Source organism: Phytophthora infestans, genomic scaffold (genome assembly GCF_000142945.1).
Source record: "Phytophthora infestans T30-4 supercont1.1 genomic scaffold, whole genome shotgun sequence".
In the NCBI taxonomy this organism is placed as follows: Eukaryota; Oomycota; class Peronosporomycetes; order Peronosporales; family Peronosporaceae; genus Phytophthora; species Phytophthora infestans.
The window spans coordinates 2007138-2025999 of NW_003303758.1; the positions used below are offsets into that span (position 1 = coordinate 2007138).

Genomic DNA, 18862 nt, shown 5'->3' on the forward strand with positions numbered 1-18862 from the left:
AGACCGAAGCAGATCTGCACGAAGAAAAAGAAGAGAGGGTCATTGTTCCACTCGAGCACTTGAACCGTGTTGCTCAACATGAAAAACAAGCTCTTATCCGAAATTACAAATGGTTCAAGTCGCTGTTAAGCAACAAGAACAGCTGGTGCGAAATCGTAAAGGACTTACCGAGCTTCTGCTCAAGAACTTCTTGCATTCACCAATAGCCAACGTGAAGCACTGCAGCAGCTGCGGCTCAAAGGCAATACCGATCAGCTACCTATAGATACATCGAACTTTTCGAAATTTCAACTTGTTGCAATTTTGAAAAATTGTTGCAGCACCACTACAATTGTTTTGTAAAACGTCCAACAACGTATAGACTTTCCGTATGCTCTGGTGCACAGCCTAGCGCTCTTTAAGTACTACTAATAGAAGGTTGTACTAATTAAGAAAATGTTTTCCTAAGGGTGCACACCACACATAAGTATTTGGACTTTTTGGTGGGCTACGTGCGAGTATCGCTGTTGACATTCAAACGAATCTCGCAATTTAATTTGTTAACTAATGCCGTGTTTCACACGGAAAGCTCTGATTTTTATACGTAAAAACACTCGAGCGGCTAAATAGTCGTGCACCGTCTCGGGAGCTGAATGTAAAGGCGAGTGGCTCTAACAAGAATCAAAATCTAGAGGCCAGTGTACATAGTAAATAGCCGTGACAAATTAAGGGTGAAAGAATATCTCAAATTATATTGAGTCATCGCTTAACAATTGAAACTCGCTTTGTATGAATTAAAAAGCGCATTGTGTTTAATAGCTGTTCGTACTTGGCGCAGCCGCAGCGCCTGCAAGTACTACAATCGGCTTGTTGTATCACGCAATCGTGGTACTCTCGCTTTTGTGTCTGTGGCTAACAATCAGGACGCAGACATATCTGACACCACCAGCAAATTTGCACGCGACTGTCGCGTATTATAGCGCTGTTGATGATATGTAGGAGCCGTCTTGCTGAACCTAAGTTGGCCCAGTACAGTCGGGAAAGTTGCAATGCTGGAAATGCTGAAATGTAGCATGCTAGTTGGATCAAAAAATATAATTGGTAAATTCTCCTAACTCGCTATAGTAGAAGAATCACGTGCTTGCAAAGAGAGTTCTCTTGAATGTATTGCAGCGTTGATAGCGTTGATCATTTCCTGATCACACAAGCATCCTGATTGTCATGGAAGTCGATAATGTTTAAGATGAATAAACTAACGATTTGGATACAGCGTGAATGGCCAATAAATCATGCTTCATATCAAGATAAAGTACACCCCTTTCAAATTAAATTGATTATTAAATTTTGATGATCTGTGAGTGCACGAAATATTCTAAAAATCGGATCACTTTTTGGGTTAATTCCGTTAGTACGAGAATAGTATTTTGTAAAATACCGAGCATGCAGGTCTGCTTGCTAGACGATGGTACAGTATTATAAGTAGATTTCGTACACGGACCGCCATACCCAGCTGAGACGCGAGCCGTGGCAGCAAGAGCACCGTTTTGACTGACATAGAACTGAGCAAATATCGGTACACGGACCGCCATGACGAGCGAAGACGAAGATCCGTGGCAGCAAGTGCGCCGCTTTGACCGACAGAGACCCGAGCAGTAGCAGCAAGTAACCAATGAAGACCCGAGCTGCAAGATGAAGTCTGAGGATAAAGCAATGGCACTGTATTCTCTGTCTTCTCGTAGAAGATGCCTTCGAATGTACTTTACACATAAGGCGCGTACTATATGACAGAAATAAGGATAGAAGTAGTGACAGAAGTAGTGATATGTGTTTTCCTCGTCCCCCACATCGTATTTTCCAGCGTGTCGATTGTTTGCATCGAAATGTATAGAAGAAAGTATGCTATTTGATATTGTTCTATTTGAAGTGTTGTTTTATTCACTGCGTACGTACACATGCATGGGGTGCAATGCAATCTTCCAGCTACACGGAGCATCAACAATTGATACCAAAGTCCAGCGTTTGCAAAAGGATTGTGTGCAGGTCGTGCGGTGGCGGAGACAGAGCACCGATGTCGAAACAACACGCCGAGCACTGTCCATGACACTAAGCTCACGCGGCACAGCGTACTTCGCAGTCTCTTCAAACACAAAAAATATTTGCGAAGATGATCGTGGCATTACACGTTGGAGGCAGGCACGACAACGCAGTATCTCGTACGTCGACAGCCTTATTCCACCTTGGCAAGTCCGGGATGTGATGCCACGTGCGTCCCAGCGCAACATCACACAATTCCCGGTCGCATTTCCACACCAATAAATGCTCCAATACTTGCTGAAAGCGCCACTTGGACCAAAAAACTGCCAATGCCGGGTCCAATATCTAACAGAACATTAGATGGCCTGAGTGGGCCGATGGTGTCGATAGCAACGGCGATTCCCGCGGGCAATATCTCCCCAGCATTTTCTTGCGTTCGTCCAGATTGTTGTCTGATGTCCGTCACGTTAACATCTCCAAATGTCTCCATTAAAGCTTGCGCTGCGAGATCGTGCGTATATGACTCCTGTTCTTCCACAATGACAATTGGCCTTCTAGGCTCATGATCGCCACGTTCGGTATAAGCGTGTTCCTCTGCTACTAGATCTACTTGAATGCCTAAATCCTGTGCAACATCATCCTCGAGCCCTCTAAGTCAATCTTGGTCATCGGTGCCAACGATTTCAAGAGATTTATTCAGAACGTACGAAATTTCGCCAGGGCCAGAAGCTTCAGCATGCCGCGTTTTGCCCACAACATCGATTCCGTGCTCGCTCTCATTAGCTCCATCAACATCGTTACCGCCACGGATAAAGACACCACGAAACTATCGCCGCCGTGAGCATCTTTATGCCCTTTGCTGCTTCCTTTCCGTCCACCAGTAGAACCCGGTCGCCGAGATAATAGGAAAATACTTGGTTGCGCAGGTCCTGTAAAGAAGCAACGGGGAAAACAGGACGCCTTCTTTTCGTACGTTTGCTTTAAGATCGCCAGGCGCAATTCGAGGTCGCAGTCGGTGCTCGTCGACTTCGCCATAACACATGTTACATCGGGCCACGTGATTCGAAGGCCTTCGAGCTCGAACTGTGCAGCAACTTGAACCAGAGCCTTGTTCTCCCAATCACGAAATCTAGTTTGCATTTTTGCTGCAAATTAAGTTATGCATTTATTTTAAAACAAGTATGCAAACGATCAAAACGCGTGGCTGCCAATAGAGTTATGTATATATCTTGAAAGGAGTAAATATACAAACTCAGTGCTCAAAACGCGTGGCTCTGAGTGGCCAGAATATGGATCAGGTTGTCTGGCATTTGGCATGACGACGTGGATGACGGGTGCTACCAACGGATCCTGACGCGTACGCTGGGCAGCTTGGAAGTCCTCCTGCTGCTGGTCGGGGTCGTTTGTGATCTCCCAGGGCTCAAGAATAGCACCCTCTTCCTCCTCCTCTTCGTTCTCTTCATCCGAGGAGCCGAAGAGGCTCCGATTGGAGTCCCCAGTCTCCTTCTTCTCGCGGAGTGGAGACTTCGAAGCCGTACGCTTCTTAGAGGGCTTGGCGCCTTCGGCTTTAGCAGTCTTAGCACGCGCAAGACCATCGGCAAGCGAGAGACGTTTGCGAGGTTTCTCCTCCTCGTCGTAGCCAGCTTTGGGAGTGCCCTTAGCCTTGACGTCCGTGCTCTCAGAGCGCACCGATGTCCTGGGACTGTGATCACCGTGATCACTAGCAAGCGACTGCACGCCGTCGTCTTTGTGCTCGCTGGGCACTGGGCTGTGCCCTCCCGTAGAGCCCACAGGAGCATCGTGCGTGCTCCCGGACTCGGCTTCGTTCTCACTGCCCGCGTCGAACTCACGTTAAGCGAACCGAGGGCTCGGACGGTTGTCTGGGGTGGCCAATGGTGACGGACGGCGGCGCTTGCTCGCACGCTTGCCCACAGCCTAGTCACCAGTTGAGCCAATCTCCTCGGCGGCCACCTTAGTAGCCTCCTGGAGTTTCGAGCCTTTACCGTGAGGCTTAGTGCTTTTGGCTTGCGCCTTTCCGGCAGCAGCCCTAGAGCGTGTCTTCGCACCGCTCTTCGCTGTGCCACGGGGTATGATAGCAGTCGATGGGGAGACGAAGAAGAAGAGCGCTCGGCCGCTGCTCGAATCTCTAACTGCGAAGTGGGCCTCCGCCGCGCTCGTGCAGCCAAGTCGATGTATTTCGACTTTGAGATTTAAAGTTGTGACGTACACTTCTTCATTCTGGTTGGTCGGTAAACCGAACTTAAGGGGGGAGGATACAACGGGGTACGTATCCTTAAGTGTTCCTCTAGTTACATGAAGTATAACACGTCATACTCCGGGTTATTTGGTACAAGGTACCAAGGTCGTCCGAGGCCAATCATTGGCGGATAACATTTATTTTCTATAGGTGACTTATAGTTTGTAAATTTAACTCAAGCTTAGCCTACCTGTAAATATACTCAGTTTGCAACCTACCTTAATTTGGTCACTTTGCTCCCTTTAGGTAAAAAGGCACCTGTGAACTGCCGTTCACTGAGAGTTTGTAAACTCTTGGAAGCCAACTTCCTCTCGCGCAAGGTGCTGTGTGACCCTGTCACACATTATATTGAGCCTGGTGTCACGAATTATCCCAAACTATCAATGCTAGCACGGTGTCCGTCCGTCCGTCGCACGAAACGCTCAGATGTTGGAGCCTTCCCGTTGGCTGTCGAGCGGAGCGAAGGCGGATTCGATTGGTTAAACCGAATTGTGTAACTTACATCTGCAAATATATGTGGTTCACAGAGCACATACGGAGATTTGCACAAGACTATCCATTATCCGAATGCGGCATCGTATTAATATTACGAACTATTTTCTGTTTTAAAAATGCATGTTGCTTTTAATATTTGAGTGCGAAACAGACAGAGCTACTTATTCTCAAATGAAATAGCCCCTAAAGATGCTTCCTATGCTTAGCGTACACGTAGGAATGCGTGGTTTTGAGGTAATACTAAAATAAACGTAATACTCTGAATTTAATAGTTTCTGCAAGTTACAATGAATTTAATAACTACAACTGTTTAGTTGCAGATATATTTATAATTTATCTGAGAGTGAGGTAACTGACTGAGCTGCCAAATCGTAGTAGATGTACAGAGAAGCTGGTCGTAAGAGCTGATTGTGAGAACAACGCTGCTAATAAACGTTGTCACTTGATCCATAAAGATAGATAGTTTTTTAAATTGAATAAAATAAGCTAATTTGTGTTACTGCTGTAAACCATTGTTTTCTAAGAGCTGTTTAGACAGCATAATCCAATATTATTTAACTGGCGGACGTGTCGTCGACAGCGGCGTAGAATACAATTTGAATTGAAGCGGCAAGACAACAACAAAACACGAGAGGTATGAACTATAGTTGGTTAAGTTGACCCACAAAGAAACGTTAATAGACTTAGAGCCTAAATCACGACCAATAATCCTGGAATCATTGTTAAATTATCAAAAAGAAAACACTAATGTCAAGAGCAACAGCAGCAAGACGTCTTGCGACACAATATCCAAATGCTTCAATCATAACTGGCACAGATTCGAGTGCTAATTCTGAATCAGCACAAAATGAACGCTACATACATTAAAAAAATAAAGCAATTTGAATATTGTTTAGCTTTCATTGAGGATAATATGAAAAGTGAACAATCTTTAGTTACTTACAAGCTGAAATAGGCAGTACAAGCAGGTAAGTAGTGCAAGCTGGACAGGCCATTACTATCGTTTGCATTGATCCGAGCTAAGTTACATAGCGGCTCAGACACGGCCTTTGATATCGAGCACGACGCAAAGCTAAATATGTTATGTGGCGTTTGTAGACATGCAATTTGAAGTGCAGGTGATTCTGACAGTGATAGCCAACAATAATAACGAGACTGGGTCAAGATCACTACATGTAGAATAATCCTTTTTAACCATGGTAAGTATGATGCTAGGAACACAGGTTTTTGTAGGAATAATTGCACGGCTTACTGTGAACTCAGCATTTTGTAGCAAATTGTCTAAATCTAAACCCAGATTTATAAAAATTAAAGTAGTCGATTTAGGCACATAGGGGTTCATAGGTTTTGGAACAATTACCCACCCGAAGCGAAGCGAAGGCGGGAGGGCAAACAGCTTGAAATAAACCTAAATTACCGCTGCAAAAGCGGCGGCGCTCGTCTAGTGAAAAGTACAATAGTAGCTGCCGTACAGCCAGTATTTCTTGACAACCCGATACGCACGTATCGAGGTCCCATCGTAAACCTATATATTCTCAAAGCCTGTTTTTCTCTGTAACTACCAATGAAAGCCAACGAAGTCTAAATCTTATCTTTATAGGAAATTTCGCACAGCATCCTATAATTACAATTTATGGGGAAGGAAGTTTGATTGTTCTAGGCTCCCCCCCAGCGTTTTATGCAGCCTATTTGCTTAATTCAACGTTAGAAATCGAGTTTGAGGTTTTACCCAACGTTCCCTGACTATATTTTCGAAATTTATACTAAGCTATATAGAATTTGGAAGCTGCGCTGAATTTCGAGAAAGACATTTGGAGAAGCACCATCGCGCTTGTGCTATGCCATACCTTATCAGCAAGCGGATCGCTTACAGAAGACGTGGTCTTACAAGCATAATGCTGGCGTTGCTCTGCTTGTGAGGGCCGCGAGCTCATGGGAGAGGACCCTGCCAATCGCTGTCTTTCAGCCAGCATCTCGAAAGGATTGGACTTGGCATATTGCATGGGCTGCGAGAAGGATAGTAGCGCCGGCTGAAAGCATCCGAGACCCTGATAAGTGCTTTCACGTGGGCGGAAGTGATGGAGAAATCGAGGTTGCGCTGTACACCTGTCAGCTAGTCCAGCAGTTCCGAGTGATCGGACGGATCAAAGCGCTTATCGAAGCGCGGTATCTGGGTTTCTTATTGTCCGGGTCATTTACGGCTAGGGTGACATCAAACCTAACGGTGGGCACGAGCGGAACACCGATTTTATCGAAGATAAGGTGCTACAAGTTCCCTTCCTGTGGACGGGTAACGCTCCTGTAAATGCGAGTGATACAGCGATGGGCGGATTGACTGGATTAGCGTAGCTGGGTACTGCAGCCCTAAAGAACAAATGGGCACGTGTCAAGACTTCGCTAGGATGTCGAAAACCGATACCACAGCGTATTTCACGGCTGGTCCTCCGTATTCCATCACACGCAAGCATCTGATGCAGCTACCATAGTGTGACGGTGAGAGGACGAGTCGCGAGCATTTAATTGATGAAATGTTGGCCTATTCGCTTGCAGTAACGTAAAAGTCACGACGCTTGATAACTTTGCGCTGGGCAATAAGACAGGTGACTGCGCTGGATTTAGCCAATTGGGTCGAACAGCCCCGCTATTGCTACCAAACTCTTACTCATATGATTCTAGCTACGATGCGGGATCGAGTGGATGTTCTACATGCAGTCGATGTCTAACAACATGTCCGCGTCGGGCGTGAGCGCGTGGTTGGCTGCTGGCCCTATATTCATTTGAACACTGACCAAGAGTACACGCGGCAAGCAGGTAGTGATAGAGGCCTACGGCGTGTGCAAGAGGATAAAGGAGTTTAACCACGAGCCGGTCGACTTCGACGTGAACATGTGCCGCGACGGCATCAACCCGTACTGATGCCTTCATCTCGTCAAGGCTGTCTGAGAAGACCTTGTTAAGGTGGAGAAAGTGTCAATGTCTAAAAAATAAGTTAATGCCGGTGCGAATATATCAGTAATTCCTGGCAGTACTGAAATTCCAGTTCAGCTAGCAGCTCCAGTTTGATGTTGGAGTAGTGGTAGTTCTCACGCATTTTAAAGGGCCTCTGTAATTCTCAGAAATGAACACTAAGTCGCGTATTAGCTCTTTATCCAATTCGCAGCGCTTGGCAGTTGATGTACTGCCTGCCGTTGAAAAGACTTTTTCCGACGGCACGGACGTAGCAACACAGCCCAGCCACTTTCGTGCGAGCAGTCGCATCGATGGATACTTAGGGTCATTGCCTGCCCAACAAATAAGTGGATATTGCTAAATCCAATTCCCCGTTTGAGCATATTTTTTAAACCGGTTGCAATTGCAACACCAGTGTGCATCCCAGGAAAAGATTTAGCCTCCAACGTCCATTTACAGAGCATAAAGTCGTCGTCCACGTAGTGTAGCGTGAGTGCCATATAGCTCTGAGCCTTGCGGCTAGTCCAAATATCTGTAGTAGTACAGAAATAGTGTCACGTTGCGTATAGGCGGCCCTTCAGAGAGAATCGAAGCTCGGCAGCAACACGCTTAATATCAGCTCGTAGTTAAGTAGCCCCGGGCATGTCTATGGTGATGCCACCCAAATCGTACGTGATATACCGGATGAATTCGAGAAGGCCAGGGTCTTCAATAATGGACAATGGTATCATGTTTTGTGCTACCCATATAGCCAATAGACTAAACGTGTAGCGCTGCGGATTCTTCGTAACAGCCACATGACGACGTTTCGTTAAGTCAGGACTCTCGTCGAACGCGTTTTGAAGCTGTCGCTTGGCCAGTAGTGCTTTCTTCTCCACCTTTGCTTGCTTATCCTCGGGTAGGACGTCCATTTGATACTTCTCCATGTGAGCTTTCTCGCCCGTTGTCGACCCTTTGGAGTAGGTCAACTTACAGCTACACTCCGTACAATAGGAATATGCGGTGTCTTGAGAAGTGTGTTTCTGTGCATTCAGTAGAACGCTAATAACGACGCACCTGTTGCAATGACGCGGCTGGGGTCCTGTGCCGATCCAATTCCAGTGGCAAATAAACAACCTTACCCCTCTGAAAATGACCCGGGTTTTCCACAAGAGAAGTTCCTAACATGGATTCGAACACGAAAAACAAGTCTGGCGTCGCTACTTAACCTGCGGTAAGTTGGTGGTATGCATGATGGAGGTGAAGACGTAGATGAGGCAAGGAACATACTGGAATCTTCAAATTGCTTCTGGTAATGCAGATACGAACTCAGCGTCATGTCATTTGGTACGTAAAACATCACAGTGACTTCTGGGTGGATCACCAACTTGAGCGCATCCGTAACAAAGTGAATGCATGTATCTCCTTGCTGTCAGCCTTGTTATCATGATATTACCCCTGCTTCCTTCATTATACCCTGATCATGAGATGTCTGTCTTGCCATTGGTGAAGCGTATTATTGCGACCGAGGATTGAATTACTGGCCAATAGCACGCGTGAGTGAGAGAGTCCTGTTAGTTCCGTCGGGTGAATGCGTGGACGCCATTAGCTCGAATCACTTTCTCTGCATGCTTTGCTCCATTACACTCAGCCAAAACCTAATGTTTACCGTGTCAAGGCGACGTAATAAGTCATATATGTGTATCACCGTAGGAAGCGCTGATGATGTAGGCGCTTGTCGAGCTCTATGGCACAACACCTCGCTGATGTTCAAGCTCGAGCGTCCAAGCTCTCAAAGTCTGACGATTCGTACGTGCTTAAGTACCGGTACTGTATTTCACGGCTTTGAAGTTTACTTCGCTAGTAACTCTATAGTAGAAACCCTCACGCTTTTGGATGTTGTTTTGACTGCAGACAATCACGTACTGCAGCATGTGTATGTACCATCACCTTTTCTCGCGGTCCGGTGATGTATATATCGTATTTCAGCGCTTCCGCTGCGAGGTTAATCGGACTAGTTGTCGAAGGGTGAATAGGGTCTTCGACTGCCAAATTTACACAGCAACAAACTCCCATTGACGGATTTTCGATGAAAGTAAGTGTGGAGAAGGTGGCGGCCCTGGTCATGTCTCGAGACAAAGCAAATATCATATCGGAGTTAACTCGTCGTCGTGTTGATAGTATTCCCCGGGTCATGCCGTTTTCATGTCAATCCGTACGTGTTTGCCATATCCAGTACTAATATCATCATCTTTCTTTTCAACTATCACTCCCTGACTCTCCGTGGCCGGCTGTTGTCGTGCTGACGTCCCTGTAGCCGTCGCCGAGTCCGAGGCCACCATCACCATCGTCAGCTGTGTTGTTGGCTTCGTTGTCGTGGGTGCTGTCTTCGTCGGCGCCGAGCTTGTCGCTCCTGGAGACCACGAATGGGTCAGCATTCCGCCAGGCGTCGCCTATACCTGAAGCACTTTCGTCTTGCCATTTTGTAGGGTTCCGACGTAACCCCACGTATATTCGTAACTTTTGCGTGACCCACTCGTTTCTCGTATCATCGTCAATCTTTGTCGAATTAATGCCCCTATTTGACCACCATGCAATAGCTTCTTGAACCCCTTTGGTCGCCCAGTACGAATTACGTCCAAGCCTCGCAGGCAGACGGTCGATTACTTATCGTCCGCGCCGGTAGTGTGCCTATAAGACAACACGACCTATTTATTAATTTGCGTTTCTATTTTGTTCCTATTTTGTTTTTTAACGAACGCGCTTCTTCCGTCCACGTCCTCCTGCACGCCGTTGCCACAAGGACTCTACCAGAGTCTATACCGTCGCTAACTTAGCCACTCGGACCTTACGCCGCAGGTGCCCGTCTTGCTACAACGCAGCCCGTCAGTCAGCGCGCACACCCGCTGTCGTGCTGTGTCCAGGCTCACTTCGCCGTTACGACCCCCACGAGCACTCTGTCCGTAACCGCCGACCACTCGTCCGCGCGTTCACCAGCCTCGAGGCATCCACCGATGCTGTCGTTCGTCCTGTGTCGAGGCTCGCTGTCCACGCTGGAGACGCCTTCAGACGACATCAGTCTTTATTCGTTGTCATGACCCGAGCAGCGGGTCCGAGAACAGTCGTTCGTTCAATTCTTTCGTGTCCCCGCTGTGGCGAGTTCACAAGTTCGTATGCTCCACAGCGCACGTTCGTTCGCTTCGCTCCTCACCGCGCAGATTCGCTTTGGTTGTATCTCGCACTGTCGATTCGAAAGTGAGAGCTCTCAGGGTCCGTGTGGATCTGCAGGCCTTTGTGGCTGCGGGTGCCAACTGCCTCCACGACGCACGCCAGCGACTGCTCACCGGGCTCCCCTCTGCTGTATTTCGTCTCCTGTAACGGGCCAGGTATTTACTCCGTTACTTGCTTACACTATAGTGTTGAGGAAGCTCGCAATAGGACGACGGGGTCTTAGGTTTAAGGAAAAATCAGCTCTGACTTTATTTATTTATTTCTAAATAGTATTCGAAAACGGTATTACTGATTTTGCTGCAGCTGCTCTGAAATTATTTCAGAAGAAATAAGGGATGCGATTCGAGGTATTATTAATAGTCTGTGGATTTTTAAATTCCTGTCGAAGACGATGTTGATGTCCCGACAGGAAAAAAAGATTTTCTTTCGGTGGCTGAATGAAATAAACAAACTAGCTGAATGTTGCCTGTGTCGGGTCCTAGACGTATTACATAATGTTGCAAGAAGGTGTTGGAAACTTCAAATAACTCGGCAGCGAGTGATACCCATCAAGACAAGCCTGGTGCCAGCAAGTGCGTATGCATCGATCAGCCTCTGTCAGCTTCTTTGGCTTAGATGCACAGCTATTGGTTACGGAACTGGAAATCAGCTCGAAGGATCAAATATCAGGACTGACTTACTGTGGAAGTATGGACAGCTGATATAGCATCTAGTTAAAGACACTTAGCTCTTGTGTTAGCGTGCTCCGCTCTGAAATTGTCAAAATCTAAGCATGAACATCGAAGGTTGGGAGTTCCTGTATGGATACCACCGACCGTCGGGGTCGGTGACCGATGCATCACCTGCGCCCGCTTCGCAGCCGCAGCATCATGTACAAGCGAGCTTTGAACTGCCGTTCGCTTTGTAGATTATTAAACTTACGTACAAACAAATAGTCGTAACACAAGAGAGAGAATAACTGTATGATCCTGTTTCTTTGTTTTAAATTTACACAGACAAGTACTCCTCGTTCTTCGATTTTCCGGTGCTGTGTCGGTAGGTTTGCTGAAATTACTATTCTTACTAGAACGAAAAGAAGTTTGTTTATTTTTGGTCAGCAGAAACATGATGCGCGCAGAAGAAGAAGGTGAGACCATGCGTCAATGTGGATGTCATGCCGGCCGGCCGTGCACATGCGAAATGGGCCAGAAGAGTGTGTCAGCCGATACATTTTCGTGTGGTACATGTGTCAACTGCCGACTCAATGCTCGCGAAAAAACTCGAACAAGCATGAAGTTATTTAAACCGCGAAGATGTCTAAAGAGCGCAGAATACTTTGCGGAACTCGACTATGATCGGGTGGTTTTACGTGACGACTGTGTGTTCCGAATGTGTAAGCCAGACTGGAAGTAGGTTGTCTAAATGATGACATTTTTATTTATGAAATTAATTCGCTGGTGATGTAGTGTGGCTGCAAAGACCCCCTTATACAACCAGCTTCATCAAATGAGACTGGGTATGATCCAAACTCGAGCGATCTCACTCGCCTATATTGCCACCCAAAAGAAGCTGCGAATTAAGTTAACGAGCGACATACGAAAGGCAGAGGATGCCAACAAGAAACTAGAGATCATGAAGTAAGGCCATGAACCAGAGATATAGTTGTGCATAATGATTTTATTAATGTAATGCTTTGTGATAGAGAGGGTGCGACGAGAAAGACGACGAAGGAGCAAATCTGCGTGGACTCGGATGCGTTTGATTCATTCTCCAAGCAGTTGATCGCCGCTGAAACACTGCTGCCAGACTTGAGAATTCGTCTTGAAAAAGCGAACGCGACAATTTTCAGTGAACAACAGAATATCAAGGTACGATCTTCTCTCGATATCGTAATTTCACACCCATAAACATCAAACGATTGGTAGATCATCCGCGAGTACGTTCGGGGCTTTGCCGCTAGAAAGTTGCAGTCTTCGATAAGAGCATACCTCCGCTTTCGTCGATGGAAAGATGTGCTGAAAAAGTTTCATGAGGATGTTTGTTTGGCTGCCGCTCTCAAAATTCAAGCTATTTGGCGGATGTTCATTGCCAAGAAATCGAGATTGATTCTGGAATCTCTTCTGCGCGATCAAGTCGGATCCAACGCTGCGAAGGTAATCAGACGGTTTTCCGTCGAGGCAATTCAAGTAAAGGGTCAAAAGACGATGATCTCTATCCAAGAAGACGCAGTTGATATCTCAGAGCAACAACGGAAAAGCATCGACATATTGTTTGCTGCTTTTGGGCGCTTCATTGTTAGTGATTCGCTGGCTATTTGGAAAAATTATGTACATGGTGCAAGGGTTTTAGCATCACGGAAAACGGTTTGTTGAAACTATTGTAAAGTATTTATTGTTTCTAATGTTGTCTTTTGTAGACAAGTGCCATCCTCATTCAGCGTGTGTACCGAGGTTTTCGAGATCGGATGTCATTCAAACGAATCAAAACAAGGAGCTCTCTATCAGCTCGTGTTGGAACTCTGGTCGACAAGTTCATCGTGTCGGGAGATTTCTGGGGCTTTATCTTGGAGATCGATGCTGATTATCGACGCTTCATGCACAAGATTACGGAAGAGGAGGAGGATGCAGCGACCTTCATGTCAACTGTGATGCGTCAGCGTAAGCTTGATGACGACCAAATGATCCAGGTACGCTGATAAAAGTTGCAATGACAGTCTACTGGGTATTGAGACTCGTTCTTTCTAGGATTGGTTCTCTGCATCAGCGCTGCAACACCCTCTTGTCAGTGGCATTGATCAGTTGACTAAGACGTACATATCTAGTGGAAGCTCTGTTCCCCATGCAATACTGCAATCACCTCTCGTTGAGGACCTCGTGGCCTTAAGTCCCAAGAAGAAGAAGGATGATATTTTTCCGTCTGATTTTCCTCCGAAGATAATTCGACAAGCGATAGCCAAGGGGTTTGCCCTGAATGAGGTGATTGCTGTCATGTGCGTGTTTAATTATTTTTAAGCGCTATATAATAGTACGATCTAAACTATGAGTACGATTATTCAGGCGAGGTCTTCAAGCCCAACGAAAAGATATCGAAGACGCCGACTTGGTCTTGTCAACACTTCAGAAACGTTTGCCACTCATGACGAACCCGTGGACATCTGAAAGAGTTGTACGTGAGTCGCAAAGCCCGGGAAAGAAACGTTTCTATTCCATTCCCGCACAGCCTGCTTGTAAATCGCTGTCAAATAAAGCACCAAGCAAAAGACAAGCAAACGCATTCATCTCTTCAAACCTATTGGAAAGTATTCCAGGTGGCATGAACGCACCAATCGCGCGGCTACTGCTAGTTGCCGGATTGAGTTGCTACGATCCCGGTAGTCGGGGTGAAAAGGGAAGGTTTATATCTTCCCATGGCCACAAATCAGCGTTGTTCCAGGCGTACGTAAACACCGAATCTCCACTCGTGAAGGTACAGTAAATGACTCAAGGTGTTGACTTTTTTTTTCTTATCTTCAACTCACGTCGAGTTTTCTTGCAGATAAGGACAGAACAGCAAACTATGGAAGCTGTCAAACCATTTCTCAACATTTTACTAGAGAATCGGTGCTACACTGCGTACGATATTCTGTACAACGTCCGAGGAGTTGGTGAATTGATTTCGTGGAATATCCCAGGTTTTCTTGCAAAAGCAATTTACAAAATTATCCACGAGATCCACACGCAGAGTGTTCGCGTTAGCAGGCGAAATATCATACGAGAAGTTCGTGTCAATGCTGGTTTTGAGCACTTTCTTAACTGTCGGGAACGAGAACGGAAACAATTGCCTTCTCCTGACTTAAAGATGACTAAAACGAGCCTTAAATCACCTGAATCGACGGAGAATAGCGCGTTAATGCAAGTGAAATGCAAGTTGGAAACGGAGGTACTCAGGCTTCCGCTCCAGGATACCTCGATATCTGCTAGTGAGTTATTGTTCAAAGCAGCGTTCTTAGCTGATGTTCGCACGGAAGATCCGACCAAAACACATTCATATCACACTTTTCTGCACTCCCTTCTGGAATTTCAAGCTGCTGGAGACACTGAGGCCATGAAGCAGCTTATTGCAGCCAGAGTTGCTCAAGCGAAGACCATTGCTGATGAACATACGTCCGTTCTTCAACTGTTTGCTGTAACAACTGCCAGCGACTTAGTGGTAAGATTAGCTCTGCGTACATACCCATACTCACTTTTTAAACTCGTTACTTGAAACAGTCGAAAGATCTGCTTCGAGTAGTGATACGAGACCCAGTGCTGCAACTCAGAGTGATCGAATTGCTGGGTGCTCTGCCAATTTCCAATGCAAAAGTATCCACTGAATCGACCAGGGTAGGACCCTAGCGGCAAAGCTCCAGCGTCGATCCCAGCGATGCTTCAAGGATCATGAGGTGCGTGAAGTCATTCCCAATTGAGTGGGTTCCCGCGTTACTGTGACCTGATGTCGATTCTTGAATCTTCAGCTGAAGGCGTTTGTTGATTCGTGTCAACACATCCCAGACACCGCCGTCGATACTCTTGGTTCGAATGCCAGTTGAGTTGTCCTGTAGCAACATCACGAGTACCGAAGATTAGCCATACGCGTCAGTGTTTCTCGCCTTGATCATCCACCGACCTTGTCGCGAATGTATAGAAACCGAAGCAGACTTAAACAGCTCGCGATTAGATCAGCATGCAATACAAGATCGCGTTCAGCAGACTGGGTTAGTGTGTCTTGCAGCAAAATGCAGATAGCTGTCGTCTGGAATGCTGTTTAAAACAAGAACGTAGCATAGTGTTTTGGTCCATGTGCTGAGCTATAGATGTGGATGACACGTACGCGATTGCGGAGTTGTAGAGGAAGACCAAGCGTGTACTGCATCGTTGCGAACAAAATCCACCAGCACAGCTGCAACGTTTCCGTATGGACACTTCACGATGAGATCCCGGAGGATATAAAACCTGATTAAAAACAATATGAGTGTACTAATCGTGGATACTGAAGACCCGGCTAGTATTACGTACCGATCAGCGAGTGTAATCTTGGAAACGAGTTCTTTTAAAACTGCTAGAGCAGAAGATCTGTCGTTGGCTTCAGGAAAAGAAACCATGGCGTTTGTGACGACCTGAATCAAAGGAGACATCCAATCTCGCTCTCGAAACGCTAGAGAAAAATTGTATCATGAAATGGTCGACCCATCTCAGCACCATCATACGACGTACATGCAGCTTGCCCTCGGAACGACTCGGGTACGTTACTGTGTGTGTCACATCTCCTGTCAGCATTCAGTGCCAGTTTCCCTTGGGGGCAGAGGCCGACGACAACACGCAGCAACTCAAGGCCACGACGACGTTCCTACTCCAACGATAGACAATTTAATGACAGTTTTTTAGGGAGTATTTGTCAGCAAATCGACATACCTGGTGGTCTTCCGAATGAATCATGTAGTGTGCGTACGCAGCAATGTGGAACAGCCACGAGAAAGGCGACACCACTGCAGTCAACGCGTGAGCGCCATACTGTTCGTCTGTAAGCATCGCGTGCACAAAATTCCCGATGCCACGGTAAGACCAGGCTGCAAAGGCGTATTCTTGTCCTGACGTCTGTAGGAAGTATCGATACTTTGACAATCCCCACGTCTTGGCCACGTGTTCGGTGATCCACAGCACATCCTCGCTCTCAAACTCGCCCGTCTCTTGCAGCATTCCCTCGTCGTCGTCAGAGTCCAGCTCGGACTCTGCTTCCGAGTCACTTTCGTACGACGGAAGCAATGCGCGTCGACACTCGATTAGCTCCTCTCGGAAGCGAAGCGTAGCCAGGATCGCGTGGATATCCACCCCACACAGCAGCGCGTCGGCCACAAGGCGTGACTCCGCTTCGCTAGCTCTTGGAACCCTGGCAAATAGGTTTAATAGAGCAGCAACGAGCACTCCACGTTGACTGGCAGCTTCTTGTTCGTCGTCCAGAGCGTCAACGATGGACACCGTCGCGTGTATCAATGGTTCAATGAATTCGAGACACAACTCGAGACCTTCCAGCGTGGAAATTGAGGGTTTCCGACTGTCTTCATCGTCTACAGCTTCATCTACGTCGCTGGAGGCTAGTCCGAAGACGTGGCGTAGCACGAGCGAGCACGTATCTTCCAGAAATCTCCAGCGCTTGCGCCGAATGTCGCTTAAAGCTGCGTAGCGCAGTCAATACGTCGAGTTTAAAGGTGCTGGCGGTATGTAATGATAGAGCAGCATGTCACCTTCATGCACTACCCCGAATTGCGCGCGAATACCCTCTACAGATCCCGCAGACTGCAGACCCGCTAACGCATCCAGCAGCTGTTCCTTCCCCATGGACAACAATGTCAAAATGCAGTATTTCAACCAATAGAAAGAAAAGAATTGTTTTCGTACTTAAGTGAGCTCGATGCGCTCATCGTCCAGGATGGCTACATTGAAGTTGTGGTGTCTTTTGCTGCGCAACATGAGGCGACGTGCAGTCTCCAGCTCCCGCTCGAGTTCCAGTCGAATGGAGCGTCTCATGGTTTCTTCCAGCTCTTGCAGACGCTTTTGCTTGGTTTCCTCGTCTTTTAGTCGGCGATGTTCCTCGATAATGGGATGGCGGAGTAATCGCTCGTTCTCTTCACTTCCGCGCGACTTGGCCTCTGCTAAACGTTGTTGTAGGCTCTCAATATTGGACTCTAGCGCGACTTCCTCATTGTCTAGTCGCTTACGTTCCGCTATGGCATCTTCGAGTGCTTGTTTTTCTTGTCGCCAATACTCCACAGCACGTTCTTGATAGGAACGCAGTGGCGGCCATGAAGCTGCCATGACACTGGGATACTCATCGAACTCTGGGAGATACATCAATCGATGCTGTATGATACGCGTTCCTATTGTTCGCTGGACCACACGTGCGGATTTTTCAAGTCGCTTAAGGTGCATCAGGTGTCGATATGCTCTCGAGTAATACCTGATCTTGGCTCTCGAGACGGATGTTCGCCACGCTCGCTGGATAATCCGCGCCGATTTCTCGCGTCTTTGAGCGTACTGTCGTCGGTACCAACGTTGCAGTTTGATGGCATGTAGTAGACGACGAGCTCTTCGCTTCCGGATGAAAGGGATGAAGAAAGAGGCTAAGACAGCAAGCCCAAGCTTTGTCTTCGTTTCCAATCGATGTCCCCGCCATCGACGCTGGATCCGAAAGGAAGCTTGACGTCGCACAGCTTTTCTTCGTGAATATCGGTACGATAGAAAATCTACTAACACTCGTTCAGCTCGAGTTTGTCGGTATACAGCTTCTCTCTTAAGCTGACAATAGCGTCGCCAGATGTACTGGATGTAGGCAGCTGCAACATGTTGAAGCTTTCGTTCCATGCGAGAAGCTTCACGCTCTTCTTTGAGTTTTCTCACACGCTCAGCTTCTGCTAATTCGTTCTCTAGTTGCTCTACCCGGTATGCCTATAAAAAAAACTTAGATCAGTGTCACGTAGTTAGAACTTTGGCTTGAAAGACATTACCTGCTGTAATGCTCGGTCTTGGGCTCTCGCTTGTCTCCTCCTCGCACATTCCACCACTCGTCGTTGCCGATCGAGTGAGTTATCAGAGTAGAAGCGGTTCTATAAGATACCAAAAAACATAATGTGATGGTAAGACTCATCCAACGTGGTGGTCGCCTACGTGATCACTGACCGCTATAGTAGCCGCAAATGTGTACTGCCGAAGATGCTGCGAGCTCGATTGGCGATGCACCAGTTGTGTCGCTGTGGCGTGGAAATCCCTGCCGCTCATTTTCTCGAAGAACCATCAAGTAAACTGGGAAATGATACAAACCTGCATAATCGACGCTCAAAAATAGGTTTGTCGTCGGCTTATCCTTTTCGTTATAACCTTTTTGTGCGGTTTCAAGCTGGAGAGACTCGTAACTCGACGATGCTCGGTGAGTTTGGGTCGTGAGTAG

General features: G+C 47.0%; 4 protein-coding genes across 4 annotated transcripts; 1 reads left to right on the plus strand and 3 right to left on the minus strand.

The window, feature by feature from the left end:
- Positions 1-9952: 9952 nt before the first annotated feature.
- On the minus strand, positions 9953-10769 carry PITG_00359 (uncharacterized protein; the record flags this gene model as incomplete). Its single annotated transcript, XM_002908921.1, has 3 exons — positions 9953-10106; positions 10541-10564; positions 10624-10769. 3 exons carry the CDS (start codon positions 10767-10769, stop codon positions 9953-9955), a joined length of 324 nt encoding a protein of 107 aa, XP_002908967.1.
- A 1259-nt stretch (positions 10770-12028) lies between these two features.
- Positions 12029-14891, plus strand: PITG_00360 (uncharacterized protein; the record flags this gene model as incomplete). The annotated part of the gene is made up of 10 exons (XM_002908922.1): positions 12029-12312; positions 12370-12540; positions 12621-12771; positions 12829-13172; positions 13325-13589; positions 13648-13892; positions 13960-14072; positions 14151-14368; positions 14438-14696; positions 14830-14891. 10 exons carry the CDS (start codon positions 12029-12031, stop codon positions 14889-14891), a joined length of 2112 nt encoding a protein of 703 aa, XP_002908968.1.
- Positions 14892-15272: 381 nt separating this feature from the next.
- PITG_00361 (uncharacterized protein) lies at positions 15273-17256 on the minus strand (the record flags this gene model as incomplete). Its single annotated transcript, XM_002908923.1, has 8 exons — positions 15273-15307; positions 15365-15476; positions 15548-15681; positions 15752-15873; positions 15937-16075; positions 16135-16246; positions 16333-17093; positions 17163-17256. 8 exons carry the CDS (start codon positions 17254-17256, stop codon positions 15273-15275), a joined length of 1509 nt encoding a protein of 502 aa, XP_002908969.1.
- A 60-nt stretch (positions 17257-17316) lies between these two features.
- PITG_00362 (uncharacterized protein) lies at positions 17317-18693 on the minus strand (the record flags this gene model as incomplete). The annotated part of the gene is made up of 3 exons (XM_002908924.1): positions 17317-18363; positions 18423-18521; positions 18595-18693. The coding sequence occupies 3 exons, from the start codon at positions 18691-18693 to the stop codon at positions 17317-17319; spliced, it is 1245 nt and encodes a 414-aa protein (XP_002908970.1).
- Positions 18694-18862: the final 169 nt, after the last annotated feature.